The sequence below is a fragment of the Drosophila novamexicana genome, unplaced genomic scaffold, assembly GCF_003285875.2.
Source record: "Drosophila novamexicana strain 15010-1031.04,08,12 unplaced genomic scaffold, DnovRS2.1 tig00000770-arrow-pilon, whole genome shotgun sequence".
Lineage (NCBI taxonomy): Eukaryota > Metazoa > Arthropoda > Insecta > Diptera > Drosophilidae > Drosophila > Drosophila novamexicana.
In genome coordinates, this window is record NW_020824821.1 from 1,544,990 (window position 1) to 1,558,110 (window position 13,121).

Below are 13,121 nucleotides of genomic sequence, written 5' to 3' on the forward strand. Positions count from 1 at the left end.
TACCTTCAATGCTCACTTTTCAACACTCACTGTGTACACAGTGTTGCCACTAAGACTACTTTATCCTTCTTTAGATATATGTATTTTATTAATATTTAACACATTTTGCCAATCAAGGACATATTTTTGCTGTCTTTAGTTTAGTTAACTAAACGTGTGTCTTTCTAACTTTCGTGTTTGTTTTTCACTCTCTCGGTCATTTCCAACACTCACTTCCTTACTTCCAGCGTTGCTGCTAGTCAACTTTTACGACTCATTATAATTTTAAACACACTTTAAGGACTATTAGCCCCGGCTTAACTACAGGCTATATGGAATTATATAAAGGAAATATTTTTGGTTTCTTTATGAGAAAATTTAAAGTTAACTACATTTTGTATGTCTTTCTACCTTTCGTGTATGTTTTTCACTCACTCGGTCATTTCCAACACTCACTTCCATACTCCCAGCGTTGCCAGCTAGTCAACTTTTACGGCGCATTCTAATTTAAAACACATTTTTATCAACCCGGCTTAACTACAGGATATATAGAGTTGAATAAAAAGCGAACAGCTGGAAATTTAAACACTCGACACACACACAGAGTTGAAGTGGTCGTTTGACTGTCATTAGTCGAGTGCAGCAGCCCCACAAGCACCAATAACAACAACAAAAACAAACACTTAACAACAACAACAATAACAAGAACAACAACAACAAGAGAACAACACATTTTATCAAGACAACTGAACTAGGCACTTGGAGCTGAAGGTGTTGACTCTTATCTATGGCATGCATCAGTCAGTCAGGAAAATTAATTAACAACAACATTGACACTTGAAAATTGGACGGAACACGGGCGGACGTGGGCGGTGCAGCTGAAGGCGGGCGGGCCACTCGTAAAGTCAACAAGCTGCTGAGGCGAGTCGAGTTTGGTAAGCGCTGCTCCATTTGCTACTCATGAATTGTTTTGTCATTGTTGTTGCGGTTGGTTTCTGGCTACTGTTTATATAGTGTACCGCACACACCCACACACACACTCAAGTGCCTGCTGGCCAAACGGCCTCAAAAGAGACGTAGACGAAGAAATTTTCTTTTGCGGTCTGTGTGTGTGTGTAAATTGTGGAAATAAATTTCATTTGACTGTTGTTTGCTTTCTTGGTTAATATTTTCCCATCTGTGAGTGTGCGTGTGGGTATGGGTGACTTTCTGTGTTTTGGCTTTTGTGGTTTTAATCCTGCGCTCCATTCCGAAATATGTTTCAATTAATTATACACATTTCTTGTGCGTACCCACACAGCTTTATTTGTTTTTGTGCATCGAACAGAATTATTATAAATGATTGGCAAACTTTTTTGCAATCAACTGCAACAACAGCTTTTGGTTAGTCGGTGGTAGAATTTATTGCAGCGCATTAATTCACATATGATGAATACCACAATTTATTCAACCTGATATGTAGCTTTTGTTGTTATAACTGGTTGGGAATTCTAAAATTATGTACATAGAAAGTGTGTTCTGTTAATTTCATGGACTTGCCATATGATTAAGCTACGAATTGATATCGAAATTGCGTGCTTTAATCAAAACTATCATATATCGTATAAGAATATTTGGTAAGGTACAGAAATATGTTGCATATATAGCTGAGGTTGATATTGATTTATGAGAATACAAAGAGCTCGGCGAAATGTGTAATATATAAATTGGAGGCATCTCCTAGCCATTAGACCGTATGAGTTTTCATATGAAAACTATATTTATTTATTTGTTTGGTCTTCCGGACGGTTCCTTCCTTCCTTATTTTTTTTATATACTTTGCAATTATTATGTAAGCGCCTTTACAATATTATATAATCATTTTCTAGTTCTGCTTCTTGCTACCATTGAAGTGCTCATTCGAGCTGTCATTCCCACTCTCTGTTCTCCGTTGCAGCTCGTAACTTCCGGTAATTTTGCGCCGTAAAATGTTTGCCACCAATATCCGCTTGGCTGTCGTCAGCGTAATGCCGCAGGCCAGCAGGCATTGAGGCCACGTTTGCATTCTCGGCGTGTCCTTTGGAGCGCCTATTTCCGCTGCATTTTGCAATTTGCAATTTGAATTGCCACGTGAAAAGCGCTTTTCTCAACGCCCATATGCGCTGGCTAATTGCTATGCAACAACAAGAACTGCAAGAATTTAAGTAGAGCACAGTAAAATCTAAATAGCCAACATGGAAGAAGATGTTTATGCCACCCTCAACTATAGCGACAGCGAGGGTACAGCTGAAGAGGACGAGGATGGCTGGAACAGCCTGGAGATGAGCGTCGAGCAGCTGCAGCATTTGCTGCTCTGGCAGCTGCCCGATCGGGCAAACTATACGGACCAGCAGGCGTTGGCCAATTGGAATTTAAGTAATGCAACCGCAATGCCAACGCCGAGTCCCGCTCAGCCCGTGTTCGATGCGAACAACTATTGGGCCCTGCTCGCCTTGGTGTTGGTCTTTGGTACCGCGGCGGGCAATATCCTGGTCTGTTTAGCCATCGCCTGGGAGCGTCGTCTGCAGAATGTGACCAACTACTTTCTCATGTCGCTGGCCATAACGGATCTAATGGTTGCCGTTCTCGTCATGCCACTGGGCATCCTTACCCTGGTTAAAGGTGAGTGCTAAGCAAAAGCAGTTTATATATGTATATATATAGCAAATATTCTCATGGGTTTTAAGATTCTGTTTGGCGCTCACAATGTGCTGAGCATTAGTGAGCCGTGGCAACAAGAACTATGCCCCTTGAATTTAACTTTTAGTTTTTCACTAATTTTCCACTAGCTTAGGTGGAAATGTGAAACTCGTCTGAAATTAGATTTTAGTTCTGTTTATCAGCTAACTAGATATGATTTTAAGCTACTATCTATAATTATCCAGTTTTCTCGAATGACGATTATTTAACTATCAAATTTTCACTGATTTACCATTCGGAAATGTGTATTTTTTTCAATTGGTGAAACCTATTTTTAATGCTTTTTCAATCAAATCATGATGATATATAAAGAAATTGTTATGGGTTATTCAATACAATTTAGAATTTCCTCTCAGAAAGGCGAATTTGTTTTTAAATAGGTGAAACCTATTTTTCATGCTTTTTCAAATCCGATTAGATGCTATCATGATATATAAAGATATATATAAAGATGATACATAAAGAAAATATTTAGGGTATTCAATACAATTTTGAACTTCCAAAACTTATTTTTAATGCATTTTCAAATCGGATTAAATGCTATCATGATGATACATAAAGAAAATATAATGGATTATTCAATAAATTTATATTAAGTTTCCACCAACTTTCCAGTCAGAAGGGCGACACACTTATCTTTAAGATAATAAACTTTCCACGCGTTTTTCACTTAGAGTGACGGATTTACTAAAACACGCATTTAAACAGCTTTAAACTTAGCAGCTGCTCTGAAATTGGCGCCGCCTATTCCTTTGTTCATGCATCTGCGCAAAGGGAAGGTTTCCGATTCTGTATAGAGTATAACAATGCACGTTTAATGCGCTTGCAATCAGCGTGGTCCGGTACACTCACACGCACACACACACACACACATACACACACACACACACACACACAGACACACACACACACACACACACACACACACACACACGCACACACACACACACACACACACACACACACACACACACACACACACACACACACACACACACATACACACACACACACACACACACACACGCACACACACACACACACACACACACACACACACACACACAAAGGAGTGTCCTTGGGCATCCTTTGGCTGTCGCTGACACGCAGCCTGATGCTGCGCGCATATAATAAAGCTGCCTGTCAATGGCGGCGAATTCGGAGCACGCCTTGCCGATTGCATTATGTGGCAGATATTTCGATCAAAGCGACTAAACAAAAACCAGAATAAACTCAATGAAAAGCGCCAGAAAAACAGTAGAAAATGGGAAGAGGAAGGGGGGCTAAGAAAAACTAGCGGGTTGCCGACAATTTAATAAGCGCGTCTCTTTTGTTAAGCACAGCCTGGCAAGACAATGGCCAGACAGCAGCTCGGCAAACGGAAGCGTTTTTGGCTTCAGTGCAGCATAAGAATTGCATTAGACGTGCCAAACGAGCAAAGCACTTGGAGAGCAGACCAAGAGGAGCCGCAGGAGCGAACAGGAGCAGCAGTTGGCAGTTGGCAGCAGTTGCCCCCCGCGTCCTCCCTCTGCAACCATGTTGACAGTTTTGTTTGTGCGCTTTGGGAGCCATTACACACACAAAGGCACACCTGCAGGCGCACCTGCCAAATCGCATTGCCAAAGTGAGCAATGCAGTCGAGCGACCTTTGAGTGTGGGCGTTGGGCGTGGCAGCTTCTGCTGTGCAAACAAATGGCTGCCTGTTATATCAAGTGTGAAAAATACTGCATATAGCAGCAGAAAAAGCAGAAAAAAAAGTGAGGAAAACAAGAGTGCGCCAGTAGGCAGGGCGCGACTAGGAGATACCTAATAACTATCTTTGTTAGGATTCTTGCCTCCTTCTAAAAGGAATATATTACAAACCAAATTAAGAGTTTCTACCGTCCGATTGGCATATATTCAGAGCTATAAAAATGCCAGTCAAATATGTGTATAAACCAAAAATCAAGGTATTATCTCTTGAAACTCTGAGGGATAAATGAAGAAGGTCAAACTCAGATATATTATAAAGAGCGGAAGTCGCAATCGATATTTATCGATATACGATAGACTTGCATCGCAGCAATATACCCCTTGCTTAATCCATTTTCTGTGGGTAGCGGCTACAGAAAAGCTTATGCGACACTTTTGGCAGTCAATGAAGAACAAATTTGAATGGCGACCCGTGTTAGCCAGGGACGTAGCTGAGCTGCCGATAAAAAAGGTTGAATATATGGAAAAGTAATCGAGAATATTTTATATCTACGCATATATATAAGCCATAGCAAATGCGGCAATTGCACGAGTTCAGCACTAAAATATGCTTTTCCATGGGCAACTGAAGGACTTGCAGGCAAAGCACTTGTAAACCACACTTTAAGCAGATTCTTGCATAATCAGGGCGCTGACCACGCCCTCTACTTGTAAAATGCACTTTGTGCAGCGTCCGACAAATGCGCTAATTATCATTAAATAATTAGTATAATTCGTAAATCGGCATCAAACGTCAGCTTATTAATAAAGATAAGTGCAATTAATACCACGCCCGCCGCCCCACAACACAGATGAATTGAAAAACCTGAAAATATTTTAAAAATAAAATAAAATTCACGGAATCTGCCAAACAAATCTGAACTGATGTGAAAAGTGTCCGCAAAGCGTCAGCGAAAATAAATTAAGTGGCAACGCCAACAGCAGCGCATAATAAAACACAAAGGCGGTCGCAAATAAAAAGTATGGCCACAAATAATAATAATCATAATAATAAAAACGAGCGAATGAAGAAGACAGCAACAACAACAACAACAACAACAACTAATGAGAAATAAACAGCATAATTAATTGAGCGCAAATTGGCGGCGCTGTGATTTTTGCCGTCAGCGTCGCAAAGTAGGCAATGAAATTTTACAAGGCAATAGGTAGAAGAAGAAGAAGAACAGCAGCAGCCCAAGCAGACGACATACACAGGATTAGGATAGAAATAGGAGACAAAGAACAACAATAACAACAACAACATCAGTTCGCTGAGCAATAGAAAGCGGGATAAAAGCAAATTTATCATTTCAATGCTCTTTGCTGTCGTTGTTGTTGTAGTCGTTGTTGTCAAAAAGCATTTTAAGCGCTTAAGCTGCGACACGCACCAAGAGGCATGTCTCTTGCTGTGTAAAAGAGAACGTGAGAGAAAGAGAGGGGGGGAGGGCGAAGAGAAAGTGAGGCGGTGAGATTCACTGGGGACAGCTTTAAACAAAAACAACAAATTTTTGGAGCATGTGTCTCAGCTCAATTGAGTTTATCACGCACAAGCTGTTCCGCAATTCGAAATCTTTAATCGCCAATCTAAGTAACGCGTAGAAATTTTTTTTTGGAAAACTCTTGCTTTGAAATCTTGCTGAAATCGCGTTGGAATTGATTTGTGGAACACGTCTGCTCTGATTAGAAGGCACTCAGATTTATTCATTTCATAGATAAACGAGCCGCAATGAGCCATTGCGAAATCTAATGCCAAACTTTGGGCAAGTTTTTCGCTTTGCTTAGCATTTGCCTGACTTTATCATAAATCTTTAAGCTACCCACCTGAACTGCACGTGAGCGTAGGCAGCTTGTGAGAGGAGGGGGGGGGGGGGGGGGGGGGGGGGGGGGTTACGGGTAGCGGTGACATGTATACGCATAGAAAATCGAGGGCAGCTGTCGACTTGGGCCGAGCAGACAATTAATTTTTGGGGCCAGCCCCAAAAGCACGGTCAGGACTAAAGGACGACACGTAATGAAGTTTCTGTTACAGTTTTTGTTGCTGTCTGTTTAAAACACAATCATTGCGTACGGATGGGCAGGGGATTTGAACCCTTTTTGACAATCACTGTGGCAATTTTTTCTGCCTATGGTCTGGCAACGCCCCACTCAGCTGTCTAACATCCGCACATCAATCAAGCGGCCAGTGGGAACGTGGGCAGCTTCTGCTGCTTTACTTTAAGCTTTAGGCTGCTAGTTTACGATTTTCCATTTTCGTTTTTAGTTTTCGTCTTTAAGAACGGCGTCATTTGGCATATGCAACCGTTAGGCGGCGGGCTCATTGCCAATGCAACATCCTTTTTAGCTGCTAAGTGTTTTGCGTCCGCTTACAAATGTAGTTCAAAATCAAACAGAGAAGTCCAGCCAGAATTACAGATAGAAAGCGCCAGCTACTCGTACTAGGATTACATATTTCATTTTAAAAGGGTTTTCGATTATCATTCAGATTGAGATAGATTCAAATTCCAGGAATAGATTGCCCTTGGGCAAAGTACGTGTCGTTCTTCGAAAATTAATTATTTAAACGTCATTTATATAAATAAAACTGTTTGGTCTAATAAAGATTGGTTGACAGACTGATTTACTAACTGAAGACCAATGAAAACTTTTCACGGTATTTACTTTTTACAACGTTATTTAACACTTGGACGGTGTTCTTGGAAAATTTTGTTCGGGGAAAATTTTATTTGTAAATTTGTTTAATTTTAGTTCATCCAATTATTTGAAATACATTATTGTAATTTAATAATCTGAAAATTCTAGTAAGCGTATGCAGAATTTTGCATAAAATATTGTTTATTTTTATGCCGAGAACTCATTGAAAATTGGCAAGAAAAGTTTTGTCAAATTTATGTGAAAGACAGAGAAAAGCATCTCCGTCCCCATAATATAGATATATTCTTGCTCAGCCTCAACAGTCCAAGACCAAGACCAAGCTAGTTTTAAATCAGCGATAACTTGGCCCAGATTCAGAATATTTATCACTCTGTAGATATCCAGAGGTATCCCAGTTCTCCGCAGTGTCAAAGGTCTAAGATGTTAGACTTTGGTATTTAATTACATTTGGATGCCATACTAAATTTCAATAACGAAAGCATTTTTTTAAAGGAATGAATGGCTGAATTTAGGGTAGTCGGGCACTTCCGACTAGTTCACTTCAACAACTCTTTGGTTTTTCGTGTTCTGCCACGCTCTGGCCTCCATCTATTTCCATGTACGACTATTTATAGGTCTCAGCTTGTCAACTTTCCCAGCTAAATGCGGCAATCATTTTATTGGTAATTGCGATTTCATTATAAATAAATAACTAGAAGGCAGGTGGAAAGTGGAAAATGGTAACAAAATTGTTTTCCATATCCATTAGTCTAATAATATTTGAGCTCAGTCGCTAACTTGTCTAAATTGGAAATAGCTGTGGGGCCCAAATCACGCAGACAGACAGCTAAAGAAACCATTGAAGATACATTAATATATACATATATAGATAGAGATATATATAGACAGATATAAGGACGGATTCAGAAGTACGGAAAACCGACAGGTAAACTGACAAACAGCCGGCAGACATGGCAGAGCGCAAGACAAACACAGAGAGACAAACACAAACGAGAGACAAGTCAAGGCAGTTAAACAACTGATACACAGGACAAACATGTGGTGGTGGCGGTGGGGGGGGGGAGGGGATCTCGATGTCCTGATATAAAGGACGACGTGGGTTAAGAAGAAGCAGGACAACAGGCAGTCATTTAGCTCAAGCACGAGACGAAGACCAAGACCGAGGCACTGTTTGGCTTACCTTGGCAGTCAATGTCAGAGCAATTGAGGCACAGCTATGGGCACAATGCACACACACACACACATCCCCCCACATACACAGACACACGCACACACACGCACACACACGCACACACACACACACACACATACACACCACACATGTATTTGCTTACATATGTCTACATATGCTGCAGACAGTCGCAACACTCGTATTTTACTTTGTGGCAGCTACATGCATACCAAATGGCCAGGCCACACATGAGTGAGACTTAAATTGACTGGCTGGCTGACTGACTGACTGACTGACTCTGTGAAGAACCTAACACTGTAGTGTATAGCCTTACGGCACCGTTTTTGTATACCCTTACAAGGAAAAAATTTCATTTATTTTATGAAATACTTTAAGTACATTTAATAAATTTATTTTATTAAATATTTTAAATAAATTTATTTAAATAAACATATAAAATAAATTTTATGAATATATACTATTTAATGGCAGGTAGCTTAAAATATTTGTTGACTATTCGCAGTCCGACTAGAATTAATATAATATAGTTAAAATTTTATAATATAGTTTTTATGTAATATAATTAACAATAGTTAAAATTTACTATTTACTATAAAAAAATACTCAATAGCATATAAATTCAATGTAAAATTAAAAATGAAACACCTTCGTGATGGTTATAAATGTTAGGGCATAAGCACCTGCAAGTCCAAGGCAGGAAGATACAAATGCACTTTCATAGATTGTGTGCAGCGGCATGTGTGTGCTTTTGCTCTGTTTCAAGGTCTTTGTAATTATTTAAATATCGATTGTTTTCGCATGTGGCTTGTGGGCGTTATTATAACTGGCCTCGCCCACCCAAAACGAATCAGACACAGAGCCTTCATATTTATTTTGCTTTTCATTTTAATTTCCGCGCTCAACGTCTGCTCCTTCTTTAAGCCACGTAATGCTAATGGATTAAACGCTGCATTTTTAATAACTAGACACCCCCCCTCCCCCCACCCCTTCCCCCCCGCACGTTGTCAATTTAATATTTAATTCCGGCCCGGGCAATGCCATTATAGTCTCCGTCCTGCCGGGTGCCCTAAAATAGCCGCCAGTTCATTTGCCACAAAGTAAGTGGCATGTAATTTATATGCGGTGTTGATATTGCAAATATTGCGAAAGATTGCTCCAAGGCAGCTGGGTGGTGTCCACTGCAGCTCGTCGTGAAACTATTCGCGACGGCGCGCTGAAAAGTATGCTACACTTTATATAGTCGCATTTAAGGCGTAGGCGACAGCAGGTGACACCTGTTTTGAGCGCATATTTATTAAATTGTCAAAGTTTCGTTTAGCTGCTTTGCGAACTGATATGTGCACAAAAGGCCACAGACACAAGTCAATTAGGCTAAGTACACAATTTGATTTCGAACAATTGGCTAAGAAGAAAACACGCTTAAAAGCATTTTTCTGGAAATCGAAAACCTGTTCGACAAACAAAAAGGGTTTTGCAGCTAAAACCTGCTAAAGTTCACATTTTATCCACTTGCAATAAAAAAGCTCTTAAGATTTTATAAACAAAAACAGTTTTAAGTTAAAACACGCCTAGGGCTGCTTACCTCAAAAACTCTTTACTTTTTATAAGTAAAAACAGTTTCAGGCTCATGTCGGCTAAAAGTTTAGATTTCCATACCCTATGCTCATAGAAAATCCTTAAAAAGGGTATAATGGCTTTTGCAAGCATATGCTACAGGCTGAATGTGAGATTTCGGAATATAAAAGAGCTAGAAAATTGAATGTTGAAAAATGTATTATGAGTTTTATAACACAGCTCGAAGATTTTAAGATATTTATACATTATCCTTAATTTGTAGGATCATTGAAAAAATATCTTACTTCTCAGATGCCTCTTTCAATCTTCGCCAAAATTAAGCTTAGTTTTATAGGAGGATTGAGGGTATCTCCTAGTCAAAGTCTCTCGGCTAGAGCACTCCGACTGGGTTAAGAAATTGCAATATGAAATATGAATAAAATATATAAAAATATATACAACGGTATAAAATATGCTAAGCAGCAGATATCGAGCTCGACAGCAGTTGCAAGCCATGCAGGCCAAACAAATTGTCGCATAGAAAATGCTCCTTCTGCCTTGGCCCCGGCAACACTTAAGTGACAGGATATTAAATGATAACAGCCAACAGCAACAACAAAGCTCTAAGCCAAAAGTATAGAAAACTCCAGTTGCCTGCCAGGCCAAGCAAAACAGCAGCAAACAAGATTACAACGAAGCAACCTGGCGAGGACTCACCAAGTGGAGCTCGGTGCTCGGAGTGGAGCCGGGGGCGCAGCGCCAATGTCAGCTTTGACAATTTAACGCTACTAATTGAGAGTCATGGCGGCGATAATTCCAATTTGTGCACGTTTTCTGCGGGCATTGCTCAAAGTGATTGTTAAATATTTATAAAAAGTCTCTAAAAAATCCAGCGCCAATCCCAAACTTCATTGCCAAGAGAACGTGACTGGCATCGTATTTTGGATACATATTATTATATTTTTATGCCAGCGTGTTGGGCTGTCTATAATTATTTATGGTGGACCCAACAGCTGAGCCGAGGACATTACGCATACGCCGCGTGTGCTGCTCCTAGCCACGTGCGCGCTGGAATGCGGTTAGAGCGATGTTTGGTAAGGTCGAGCTGCTTGTTGACAGTTGTCGGGTTTGTCCCACAAATATGCTTCGAGCACTCTCAGTTGCTTTTCCTGGTTGTTTGTCGCCTGGCCGACCCACTAAACAGAGCTGGACGCAAATACACTATGACATTTTATTTGAATTTGTCCAGCGTGGGCGTTCCTTAAAGTGAAATATGACTTGACAACGGCGCATTGTTTGTTGTTGTTGCTGCTGCTATGCTAACTAGCTGAAGCCTTACATAGTCCTGCTTCCTTTTTTTTTCTTTTTTTTTTGGCGCCACGTCGTTAATCAACTCAAAGAGTAGAACTGGACGCGTGCTGTCAGTGTCAAAGTCTAATAAATGAAGTGCACATTGCGGTATCCACGCTTAGCTTAACGCGCCAACTATTTCTGCTATAAAGCCTAGAAATTCCTCTAGGATTGATCGAGTGGGACTGCAAGATTCAGCCTTAATTCTGCTGTAGCTAAGCTTTGATTATAATGTGTGCGTATAGATTTATATACGACTTTGACTTTAATTTCATTTTTGAAGTATTTTTATTTAGTTTTTTTCTATCCATCTAAAAAGCTAGCTAACAATTCAGTTTTAATTAAAACAATTAAGTCTGGCAACGCCATAGTTCTTAAACACTTTAATATGGCTGTTTGAAGCTTTAAATTATTTTACAATTTGCAACACTTGGTGCTTGAATTGCCTTTTGACTAGAAGTTAGGGCTTGCTACCTAGTTGTTACTTTCAGTGTGCCCCTTTCTTCGCGGTATGTATGGTTCGTTGGTAAACGCTGCACGTATGTTTATTAAACAGAAATCAATGCAACATCACTGTAATCAGGAAGCTGAGCAACGTATGATTTTGCTTCCATTATTAATTTGCTGACAATTTCTACATAAGTTATTTGCTTATTAGCTGCAGTTGAAATGCACTTTTCAAAAGAATATAATTAAAAATTTGCAAATGACTGGGCAATCAACTGAGCAGGGATGCGAGTAATTGTCTAACACACAGAAATAATAACCACCAAAGCATATGCATATATGCTAATGCTAGACATGCTTCAATTAACTTTTGACTAAAAGCTAGAGGGCTGCCACCTAGTTGTTACTTAAAAAGTGTGCCCATTTCTTCGCTGTTGCACGAATTGTTATTTAACAGCAATCAGTGCAACAACACTGTAATCAGGAAGTTGAGCAACGTATGATTTTGCTTCTAATATCAATTTGCTGACAATTTCTAAAGAAGTTTTTGTTCATTAGCTGCAGTTGAAAGACACTTTTCAACAGAATATAATTATATATTTACAAATGACTGGATCCAAACCTGAGCTGGGATTCGAGCAAATTTGTTGATAGTAGCCATTTGTACGCAAATGCAAGTATTTTTGCTGAATTAATATCTGTTCCAGATTCTCATATGAGGACTCTCGGTGCTTCCAATTATTGCACGAACAAATACAATTTTCATTTAATTAAATGGAACACAGCACACCGGCAGGGCTGACGACAAGCCCACACTCAGATTGTTGCAACCCTTGCCCCGCCCCACCCCGCCCCGTTCCGACTCATTGTAGCTTGTTTGTTTTGCACATTTTTGAACTTTCATTAAAATGGTAACACAAGCAGTTGAGCAAACAACAACAGAAGAGGACAAGATGGATACAGATGTTCGTACACATGCATAGACGTGCATATTATAATGTAACCGATTTTGAGGTTATGTGTGCCCGTTTGTGAGGTTATGTTTCGTGTGTAGGTTTCTAAGCGTAAAATTAAATTTTCGCTTTGATTTGCTTGCTTAACCGAAAGCACGTCCGCATTTCGGGCTTTAATTCGGTTTTCAGTTTATAAATAAACAGACGGCGAAAAGTAAACATGGAAATTGACACGTGCTGCAAATGTTGGACATATATTTTCAATGTGAATTGTGTACACTGAGCAGAACTCAGGTATTTATAGTTCATTGAACTTTGCCGACAAAAGTTTTCCATTTTGAAATTAGATTTCTTATTGAAGAATCGTCCATAATGTCGAATTTATGAGGAACAGCAGCGCGTCTTAGCCAAATGTCTGTGCATGTCTATAAAAAATTACTGTATTTATATCATGTAATTAGGTTGAATAAGGTTTGAATTATGCATAAATACCAGTACAGTGAAGCCCACGCTTCCAGTTTTCCTGTGCGTTACTTGAGCTCTTT

The 13,121-nt window shown here is 39.7% G+C and overlaps 1 protein-coding gene across 1 annotated transcript in view; it reads left to right on the forward strand.

Moving 5' to 3' along the window:
* The first annotated feature begins 2,192 nt into the window (after window positions 1–2,192).
* LOC115763890 overlaps window positions 2,193–13,121 on the forward strand; it is a 34,503-nt gene continuing 23,574 nt past the window's right edge. Inside the window, exon 1 of the mRNA XM_030706667.1 lies at window positions 2,193–2,619. Within this exon, the coding sequence (XP_030562527.1) occupies window positions 2,193–2,619 (427 nt within the window). The remainder of the gene's footprint in view (window positions 2,620–13,121) is intronic.